Genomic DNA, 10,994 nt, shown 5'->3' on the forward strand with positions numbered 1-10,994 from the left:
ATGTGTGCATACTTTTGAAATTTTTTTTTTGTTCATGTGTCATGATGATGTGTTTTCCCTGCTTCAGACTCTTGGCCAGTCTACACAATCTTCAATCTTATGGCTGCTTAATATTCTATAGCTTGCAGCGAGAAAAGTGTAAAACATATCAGATGCTCTGAGTAAATGTTACTACATAGTCATACTGTAGTTTAATGTGCAGATGTGATTTATTTTCTATTTTTTTCAGTTTTTGTGTGTAATTTAACCTGTGATGAAGTTTTGGAGAGAAGATATTTTTGATACATATTGTGTGTGTGCGTGTGTGTGTGTGTGTACAGTGAGGAGCTGGGCGAGTTTATGGAGAGTAAAGGTGCGAGCAGTCCTGGGATTCTCACTCTTACCACCAATCTGAGTAAACCCTTCATGAGACTGGACAGATACCCCACAGTGCTCAAAGAGATGGAGAGACACATGGAGGTGCTGCTGTTTTTATATCTGTGTGTGTGTGTTGTTTAAGAATTTAAATCTGTATATTTATTTGCTTTCACAGACCATTAATGGGTATTCGAATAGAGGATTTTTATGTGTCATGATGTGTTTGCTCTTGTGTGTTCCTCAGGATTTTCACCCAGACCGCCCAGACATCCAGAAAAGCTTGGTGGCGTTTAAGAATCTTTCTGTAAGTCGCCTCAGTCTAATTCTTATTTGTAAGAAATATCTCTTTCTGAAATTTTTCCAACATACTGTTAGTCCTGGCTGTTGGGGTTAAGTCGCAACCTGGGAACAAAATTAATGCGCATCAATTGAAGATGTGGGGAAATGAGGTTGCTGCTAAGGTTGATATAAAGGCAACCAATTTATACATAATATCTTTGCAGCCTGGCGCAGTAAATGAAAAATTGTAAAAAAAAAAAAAAAAAAAAGTTTTTTCATTGAATTTAAGATGAAGAAATGAGTGGTTTCTCAAGACAATTGCACACTACTGTATGTTGCTCCGGTTCTAACAAAAACTGTCCCTTGTTTATAGCGATATATATATATATATATATATATATATATATATATATATATATATATATATATATATATATATATAGGATTTACTGAAAACGCGTTCTGTTCTTTCATGCTCATTTTCTACTTAAAGCAAATCCAGAAAGCATTGGCTAGCTGAAGTCCACAGTGTTTTAGTTTATGTTGGAATAAGCCGAGACTATAATGCGGTTTGTTTCGTACAGGGACTGTGTTAAAAGCTTTGCATGCTTGCAAAATCCTTTGCTTGGCATGACTGTATAAAAATCCTCCATCCCTCTCACACTTTTTTTCTTTCTTTTTTTTTCCCCTCTTTCTGCATTGTTCTCAGACCGTCTGTCACAGCTCAGCTTATCCCCCCCCAAACACCTCTTATCATTCTGTTACAGAGAATAGAGAGAAACACAGAGATGAAGGGAGAGAAAGTGGACACTGTGTGCTTTTTCATTACGGACTGTCCACATACGGTCCGCTATTGTCCTCCATTTTTTTATTCTCACTCGCTGCCGCCGCATGCATTATTGTTCTACGATGCATTGTTGGAATAGTTGGAATACGGCTTTTGTCTCGGCCAGTCACATGCACGATAATGAGTGCTGGAGAAAAGCCTGTTATACACTGGACAAAGAGGATTGTGGGACCTGGAATACCAGTCATCATAATAATAATAATAATAATAATGTAAAGACATGCAGTGCATCCTGTGGGTTGTGTACATTGTATGATTTGTGTGTGTGTGTGTTTGTGTGCATGGTCTCAGGCCCAGTGTCAGGATGTGAGGAAGAGGAAAGAGCTGGAGCTGCAGATTCTGAACGAGCCGGTGCGTGGTTGGGAAGGGGAGGGCATTAAGACCCTGGGCACCGTCATCTACATGTCTCAGGTTCTCATGCAGAACCATGGCAGCGAGGTGAGTCCACATACAGTACGCACATCCTGATTTGCCTGTTCTTTTCATCAACAAGAAAAGAGATTAAATAAAATAAATAAATTTTGGTCAGCGAATCATGAACCTGACATTATTTCGAACCTTTTGCTTTAAATGTAATTTGTTTGCGTTCATGCTTTCAGGAGAAAAATGAGCGTTACCTCCTGCTTTTCCCCCATGTGTTGCTGGTGCTGTCTGCCAGCCCTCGAATGAGCTGCTTTATCTACCAGGTAACACAGGAGAGCCTTCTTATTAACAAGTGAAACAGTTTGCTTTCTGATACTGCCTGCAGGAAGTAACTTTTTTTTTTTTTCTTTAACTGGTCCACAGGGGAAACTTCCTTTAACAGGGATGAATGTTAACAAGTGTGAAGAGACAAGAAATGCTTTTGAAATATCCGGTGAGGGATTACTTGTACAGTAGCTGATATGAAGGCTGTACCAAAAGTAATGCACAAGTGGGCATAACTTTTTTTAAAATTATTATTATTAATAATATAAAATTATTTGTAATTATTATTAATATATAAACATTTTTTTATTAACTGACATAGGTTGTTTAAATTGCACATGTGGGAAGAGTAACTCTTCTTCTATGCAAAGACTCCGTTCACATTACGAGCCACATTGTCCAATTCTGATTTTTTGGTGACGGTTCACATCCATAATTACAAGAGACTTTTGCTTGGGGTTTTGCTCTGGAGGACAAGCAGTTAGGCGGCTTTATTTGTTGAGGTCCAGAAGAAGACTTAATGACATCAGCGAGCGTCCCACGTTTGCGTGGAGGAAGAGGAAGTTACATGAATTCTGATCTTCTGTTCTCATTCCAGTTGCATGACCGTGTATATGACCGATATATATCTGACCTGGGTCTACATACAAAAGTGACTCATTCAATCATTGGTGAACCCAATTCTTGAATCCTCTTTGAAAGTTCCCTTTGTTGCAGTTGATAGTCTCCTATTGCCCGTTTTGTGTTTAATGCTGGTTTCCCCTTCTTTAAACTTTTTCATCCATCTGTGCAAATTGCTCTTGACATTGGTGGCACCTCCGTAAACATTCTGTAGAGCAGTAGGAGAACTCCAGCTGTAACAAAGTGGATTTTCAAAGAGGATATGGGATAAGTTCGGTTCACGAAGGTGCAAATGTATGGCTTGTGATGGAGGATATGTTGGGTAGGACCTTTGTATAGAGGACGTTTTTTTTTTCAACCATCATGTGCAATTTGAATAACAACTATGTTGGGTAATGAAAAAATTATGCCTGCTCTTGCATTAATTTCGGTACAGTCCTTGTAGATATGTAGACACGAAGACACTCGTGAACAAATATTTAGTACTTCATTAAATATGTAGAATGATGTGTTTAACTTGGTGTGTATTGACTGTGTGTTTCCTCTGTAGGGACTATGATCGACAGGATTCAGGTGATCTGCAATAACCCTCAGGATTTACAGGAGTGGGTGGAGCATCTTCATCGCCAGACCAAACGCACATCAACCAGTATCTCCAGTTTGAAACCATGTCATACGGTCAGCACACACGCACACACACGCAAACACAATATATGTTTCACATAGTCTAAACCCTAACTGTGAATGGATTTTATTAAAATCTGTGTTTTGTTTTATCAGCTGCCCGCTCACCCACCCACCCCTTCGAGACACTCAGAGAGCCGGGGAGCCTACCACACCCTCCCTCACCCCTCCTCGCACTGCACCCCACACAGCACCATGATGTGGGGACCTTTGGAACCGCCAAAAACCCAGAAGCCCTGGAGCCTGAGCTGCCTGCGACCCGCACCACCACTAAAAGCATCAGCAGCTCTTTGTTACAAAGAGGTTTGGACACTGGAGCTGTTAATGCTATTAGTGAAATACAGCCATGTGTTATTGAAACCTCATGGTTAGGTTTTAAATATACCACAAACTTTATATATTTTCAAGAGTAAGAAGTCTAATATTAAAACACTGGAACGAATTGCGCACAAGAATGATTCTGCCTAGCGGAGGCTAGACCAATGTAAGGAGGTCGCTTCAGCTAAGCAACTACATGGACAAGCTTCACTACAGTGATCATGCTGTTAGGGTGATGAACCTGAATTGGGGAAAAAGGTCAGTTTGCTGTCATTAGACAAGCTAGTGGGACATTATGTTCCTAAAAATAAACTTGTCGATGGAGCTAGAAATTTACTGCCCAGATTAAACAAATGAATTCCAATTATAGCTAGAATGACTTGTACTTTTACAAGGCAATATTGCAGTTGTTTATGGATCAACCATAGCATTACCATTGACTATTAACTACAAATTATATTAAATATGGTGATCATGGGCACCCAAGTCTCACTCATGCCCGCAGGGACCAAAGGCCAGCAGCCCCACAGTCTGATTCCACAGAAAAGCCAATTCAGCCCAAATTACTAAAAAAATATACTGGTCATAATAGAAAGGCACCAGAACAGCCAGTGCACCACTTCGCATGGGTCGCAGCAGGCAAGAGCCCAAGGCTAACAATCCAACCTCCAAACTCCCCAGATGCCAATCCGATCAAGCACACCCATTGGTTGTGTCGGACATATGAGGCTGTTCCGCGGAGGCCCCACCCCACAACCTAGAGCACCCAAAGGATCTGCGGGCAATGTCCTGGTTCCAGACACCTCATCACTTTGTGGGGGCCAGAGCTGCCCACGTGGCAGACAATGCGCACCATATTAGGCATAATGTTTGTCATGGCTCAGTAATTATAGCATGTTGACAAAAACTGATTAAGCAAAATGGATCATCCTTTCTAACACAATTGTTTTTGATAAAGCGTTGGCAAACCTTGTTCATTCCTCCGTTCCTGCAGCTTAAGAATCTTCTTGTGTCTCATGCTTGATGATTTGCTTTGTGAGGGACGAAAAAGGTCATGCATATATATTGTGTATGTCTTATCTTCTATACACAATGCATAGCCTACATATTAATTTAGTTTTCATGCACTGCACTGATGATGGATCTTGATTTAATTCAACATCAATATAATTCATAGCATAAAAAAAATAATTTACATGTAGTTTATGAATTGAATTGCCTTACTATTTTTGTGTCTTTACACAGGATCTCAGCAAAAGCCCCAAGAGCATGAAGAAACTTCTGCACAAACGCAAGGAGAGGAAGCCCTCAGATGAGGAGTTTTCTATGAGGAAGAGTATGTACTGTACTGTAGATGCATGTCACATTAAAAGCTTTTGCATCCAGAGTTTTTCATGTGTTCATTATTATACATTGTGTATTTATAATATTAGTTTGTGTCCCTCAAGTTTCTCGAATCATTTCCCATTCAGGCACTGCAGCCCTGGAGGAGGACGCGCAGATCCTGAAAGTCATAGAGGCGTACTGCACAAGTGCAAAGACGAGGCAAACACTCAACTCAAGTAAGAGAATGCCATCAATGAGTTTAAGTTTCCAAATGCCATGACAAATAAAACTGGACAGCGACACTTGACAAAGAGACTTCAGTAGTTGTACTGATTGCTGCCTTTTTTAGTTGTTTATTTAGTGTTCAGGATTGTTGAGCGCTGCGTTGTAGTTTATGGTTGTTCCTGGACTAAAATCTTTCTGCCACTTTTAAAGCTTTTAAATAAGGGTTAATTAATCAACAGATCTTTGAACAGGATGAAGATGTCTTTCAGAAGTTTCTTAGAATTTTTCTTCTAGTTACCAGTAATTGTGTGTAGTTAATGCATTTTTTATGAGCTTATTCTTGTATAGCCACACTGACTTCAACATCTATTAAAAAAATTGTAACAAAAAAATAATATTGAACCAGGACACTTATAAAATTGTAATACATATGGAATCACGGTACAGACTAAAGCGGCACCCATCCATAGTGATTCCCATCCTAACTTTTTACTTCTTGCATGTTTATTCGAGGACATGACACATTGGAAATAAATCAGCCATAATTAACATATATGTTATATTTCACAACTTAAAACATTTCTTAAATGTTGGGCAGGATCTGTGATGTTGATGTTATCACTGATAAAAAACAACTGGCTACAAATACTACATTAAGTTGGCGGGTTCTTTTAAAATATACCAATTTTCGGGGGATATAAAATGCAAATTTTCCTTGTTTTTGCAATATTTTTTATTTATGGATGGTCATTTACCAGACTGGAATGTGGCTCAGAAAATTGTTAGGGTAAAAAAGGTAAAACCTTCGTACGACATGACATTTAATATTATATCATTTTTTATACTTTTAATACGGTAATGCTTGAGACATTAGGTCACTAAACATCAGTTCTATATATGAAATCAGAATTAGAAAATCTCCAAGCCCAAAAATCATACTGAATTAAGTGTTTTCACATGACTCACAGCTCTATTAGTTAGTCACCCTCTAGTTTGATTCTGTTCTGTGGAGCTTGTGTTTTACAGACTGAACATTGAGAGTGAACATTCCTGCTGTATTACTCGATCAGTATGGTTAAATGCTGGGCTTATTGTGACTCTTTGAACAGCATTTTAATATGTCAAGGCTTTTAAATAAGTTTAAAAAAACTGACACCAGCAACATAATCAGTTTGGTCTGAAGGGAATCGACGTGGTCTCCATCCTGCAATCGCCTTTCCACTAATTTTATCTTGTGTCTTACATTTAATGTTATAGAAACTATTATTTAGGCTCTTAGATTCTGCTTTTCTTAGTAAAACGTCTTCAAATCTGATTTAACCAATCTCTCTGTTTTCTCACTTCTTTTCTTTCTTGTTTTCTCTGCTCCATTGTTTGCACTTCCATAAACACCCTCTTATTTAATTTGAATTATGCTTTTATTTAAATGTTATAAAAATTGTTTTTGGCCTCACCATCACCAACAACTTGACCTTTCCTTCTTGGTTGGTTCACTTCACCTCCACACCCCCCCTCCCCCAACTTCCGTTCTATCGGTTTGATCTTTTGACCCGCCCCACATTCATTAGCATGGCAGGGCACTGATTTGATGCATAATCACGTGCTGGCTGACGTCGGCCGGTCTCGCGCGGAGGCTGCCGGTTGCCGTGCCAGCGTGTTGCGCCTGGAACTGTCATCTGACCAATCAGAAGACTCGGACTATGACAGTATATGGACCACCCATAGTTACAGGATGGGTTCCACCTCTCGTAAGGGCTACTGCAAATAAACACGCATTGAAAGTCACAGTGTACTCTACTTCCTTTGTTGTGAATGCTTCCATCTGGCTTTTTTGTCTTCTTAGTCTTGATCTTAGAGGTCAGTTTCTGTGTTGACTAGCTTCCTTTTTGCTTGTTTCTGTTTGTATCCCAGTTTATTTGATATATGATTCTTTGTTTCTGTGACTGTGTATAGTTTTAGTGTCTAGTTGCCACTCAGTGATATTAAGCTTTAGATTTCAAGGGGGATCAATATATTTTAGATTGTCTTTTTTTTTTAACCATGGGTACAAGAAAGACTTTCATGGATGTCAGCAAAGGGAATCAGATTTACTGATCAATAGGCAATATTTCCTGATATTGACTTTGCTGTATCTCAATGTATGTGTTGTGAATTATATTGGCATGACTGATGATGTCACTCTTTTGTTCATTGTCTTGTGCACTATCACGCATACAGCAGTAAGTTAATGATTTCATGATCATTATCCATGTGGCTTCTTCCTACTGTAATTTTTTAAATATAAAATTTGTTTCCCCCTTTTTTTTGTTGTTGTCTGGAACAGGTTCGAGGAAGGATTCAGGGCTGCATATGCTTTTCCCTGAAGAGGAGAAGATCATTGTAGAAGAAATAAAGAGCAATGGACAGACGGTCATTGAAGAGAGGTAGGAAGTATATTTAAATTAATCCTAAATCTATATATACATATATAAACACTGAAATGTAAGAGGCAATCAGATATGCAGTACTTACATGTAGGTACAAGTGACACCAGTTTATCAGGTTGTAGGAGTCAAGGTTATGTTTATTCTTTCTGTGTCGTTCCTGTTGTACATTAATTTAAAACTGTTTCTGTGATTGGATTCTGTTTGTGTGTTAATCGCTGCACTTTAATCACTTTTATTCAAGGAGTTTGGTTGACACTGTTTATGCACTGAGGGATGAAGTTCAGGAACTCAAGCAGGTACATTCATGTTTTATAAAGAAATTATTCTCTTTATCTCTAAAATCATTATCTCTTCCTTAACCCATAAAACTCCAGCATTTTTAGACTTTTTTTTGTTGCTATACTGTGTTTTTATTAAAATTTATATGTCACTCTATATTGCACAATCCTGAGCCCTACAGTATATGTTAGGGATAGGAATCACTGATCACCTCTAGTGGATGATCACAATTAGTGGATGCCGATTTGATTAGAATTGCGATTTTATAAATATCCCGATTCAATATTAAATTTTCATGTTGCTGTATGTGAATAGGCAAAGAAATAGCACATATATCTATAATTATGTTTTTTTTGTGATTGTCCCTGTGACCAAAAAATAATACTAACATGAGCATTTTGTGGCTCTGACCTGTTTGCGACATCATTCACTTATTCTGGTAGCGGTAAAATTTTGGTGTTTAGAAGTTTGGTTTTACCGGACATAACCGAAAACCCAAATGGACAAATTATGTCTAAAGCCTCACTTGTTAACAGACACGGGCAGGACTTCCATGTAAGAAGGTATTATTATTATTATTGTATATATATATTTTTTTATTATAAAATGTTGTGGTCCTGGCAAATTCTGTAAGACATAGAATATTAAATTTTACATCAAGAGATTTTCCTTCACACATTACATAACATTAAAAAAAAAAAGCTATTTCTGGTTTATTCCACTTTTTACTAGTTTATTAACTTTAGCTTTTAATGTAAATGTCATATTTGCACCATTGTGAAAAGTAGAAAGATAATTCTAAGAAAACTTTGTGATGGAAAGACTGATTTTACAAGGGAATTATTCACATCTGTGTAAGACTTACAGATTTATACAGACTTGAAAAGTTTATTTTTGTCACAAACATGTACGATTCCCACGTAAATCATCACAATTTTTGTGGATTTATTGCTGTATTATTTATTATGAGTCAATTATACAGGATACAAAGTATGAGGTACATTTCAAATGAATAGAATATTTTTACTAAATGAAGTAATGTTCTCTAACCATTAAAGCAGCAATGCTGAGCTGTAATTGTTTAAAAACAGATATCTGGTGCCATGACCCTGATTTAGTTTATTTAATTTTTTTCTCTCTAGGATAACAAGCGGATGAAGAGCAGTTTGGAGGAGGAGCAGAAAGCAAGGAAAGAGCTGGAGAAGATAGTCAGGAGAGTATTAAAGAACATGAACGATCCTTCATGGGATGAAACAAATCTGTAAAGTTTAATGAGGATTGTTATGCATGTGGTCCATGCCGGCACAAACAGAGGATAAAAAAAAAAAGAAAGAAACACTGTAAAACTTGGAACAGCATGATGCAGCTGAAGTGCTAGGCATAACTTTGGACCAAGAAAGCCTTTTCAGCTGAGCATATATGAGATGATAATGGCGATGCTAACCGGGTTGAAATGGATCCAGTTGTTGAGAAAAGGCTCTTTAAGTTTGCCAGTGCCAAATTTGCATTATCTTTGCCAAATAGCCTCTGAACTGCAAATAAATCAAGGAACGGATATTAAAGTGAGTGGCCAAATACAGCTTATGGGTTTGCCTTAATTTTTTAAAAAACCTTTTAAGATAAATATACTAATGTATAATTATGGTTAAGTATGAGTTACCGTGTCTTAGAAAAAAAAGTTTCCTATTCCCTGCTGTCATTGCCGTCACATCCTTTCTGTACTTCCGCCGACAGCGTGTACCAGCATGTACGATTTTCGCAAATAATCTGATGTCACACGGTTCTTAGTTTGACAGTAAACTGGGAGTCTCAGGGAGTCCATGAATACAGAAAATCTTTCAGTCAGGATCTTCTTAGTAATCTGTAGCAACACTGTGAAAAAGCAGATGCATTTCCAACAAGAGCAACACAGCAGATACAGTACTGTAAACATTCAGAGGAAACTGATTTTTCTAAAACCGTTTTCTTTATTTGTGAATGAATTTTTCTTTCTTTTTTTTTCTCCCTGATCAGTTTATCGTTTAGCACCAGCTGAACGTTAACTTTTTTTTTTAAGGTGAAATTTTTAATTGTTTGTTGTTTTGCTTATTGATTTGTATAAAAAAATCAGGCTATACTTTAAAAGTGCGGATGTGCCTTTTTGTAAAAAAAAAAAAAAAAAGAAAAGAAATTTAATTTCCAAATCTTCCTTGGCATTTTGTCTGCAATTCCAAGACCAATATAAAGACAAGTGCTTATGCAGCAGATATATATATATATATATATATATATATATATATATATATATATATACGCGTCACTACTAACTGACAACTCAACATTCTTACATGTTATCTAATTTATGTATTTAAATGAAATGAAAATGTTTACTGCAAACATTGATATTCTGTCCCTTTGTCTGTGTTCCATGTTGAGCAGGAAAATTTCTATCAATAGCTTCCTGATGTACTTACTTTCTCTACATTTCTTCTACTATTCTTCTATTTGTTCTATTTTATCTTTTTATGACTTCTTTAATCTATATGATAAATTATGTGAATTTAAATAAAAAAATGCTTATTTATCCTTTAAAACATCTCTGATCTGGACAAGTGTTCTGTTGACTTCTACCATACTTAAGTACAGTGGAACCTCGGATTACGAGCAACACGGTTTGCTTTTGACGAGCAAATATTTTTTAAATAAATTTTGACTTGAAAAACGAGCATTGTCTTGGTTTACGAGTACCGAGTATCATGTATCACGCATGCGCTTCTTGTTTTGACGCCGAGCATCACATTATCACAACTGAGCAAATGGTTTTTCTCTCTCTTGCGCTGCGGAACTGTAGGTAATCATCTCCCCTGCTGGGTCTTGGGTCAGTGCGTGTCTCTCACTGGTAATATAAGGGGCCAGGGGTAGCTCAGTGGTTAAGGCATTGGACTACAGTTCGGAAGATCCCAGGT

At 37.4% G+C, this 10,994-nt stretch overlaps 1 protein-coding gene across 2 annotated transcripts in view; it reads left to right on the forward strand.

The window, feature by feature from the left end:
- The window catches only part of arhgef7b (Rho guanine nucleotide exchange factor (GEF) 7b), a 32,951-nt gene extending 22,406 nt beyond the window's left edge, over nucleotides 1-10,545 (forward strand). The window contains exons 10-22 of one of the 2 annotated variants that reach the window (XM_053477165.1): nucleotides 321-459; nucleotides 602-661; nucleotides 1,775-1,921; nucleotides 2,083-2,169; nucleotides 2,270-2,339; nucleotides 3,342-3,469; nucleotides 3,572-3,778; nucleotides 5,039-5,129; nucleotides 5,266-5,355; nucleotides 6,913-7,092; nucleotides 7,668-7,767; nucleotides 8,012-8,066; nucleotides 9,192-10,545. In XM_053477165.1, the coding sequence (XP_053333140.1) occupies nucleotides 321-459; nucleotides 602-661; nucleotides 1,775-1,921; nucleotides 2,083-2,169; nucleotides 2,270-2,339; nucleotides 3,342-3,469; nucleotides 3,572-3,778; nucleotides 5,039-5,129; nucleotides 5,266-5,355; nucleotides 6,913-7,092; nucleotides 7,668-7,767; nucleotides 8,012-8,066; nucleotides 9,192-9,314 (1,477 nt within the window). In that variant the 3' untranslated portion in view covers nucleotides 9,315-10,545. The remainder of the gene's footprint in view (nucleotides 1-320; nucleotides 460-601; nucleotides 662-1,774; nucleotides 1,922-2,082; nucleotides 2,170-2,269; nucleotides 2,340-3,341; nucleotides 3,470-3,571; nucleotides 3,779-5,038; nucleotides 5,130-5,265; nucleotides 5,356-6,912; nucleotides 7,093-7,667; nucleotides 7,768-8,011; nucleotides 8,067-9,191) is intronic. The other variant, XM_053477164.1, reaches the window with a different exon arrangement.
- Nucleotides 10,546-10,994: the final 449 nt, after the last annotated feature.

The sequence above is a fragment of the Clarias gariepinus genome, chromosome 18 (assembly GCF_024256425.1).
Source record: "Clarias gariepinus isolate MV-2021 ecotype Netherlands chromosome 18, CGAR_prim_01v2, whole genome shotgun sequence".
NCBI classification, from domain to species: Eukaryota; Metazoa; Chordata; class Actinopteri; order Siluriformes; family Clariidae; genus Clarias; species Clarias gariepinus.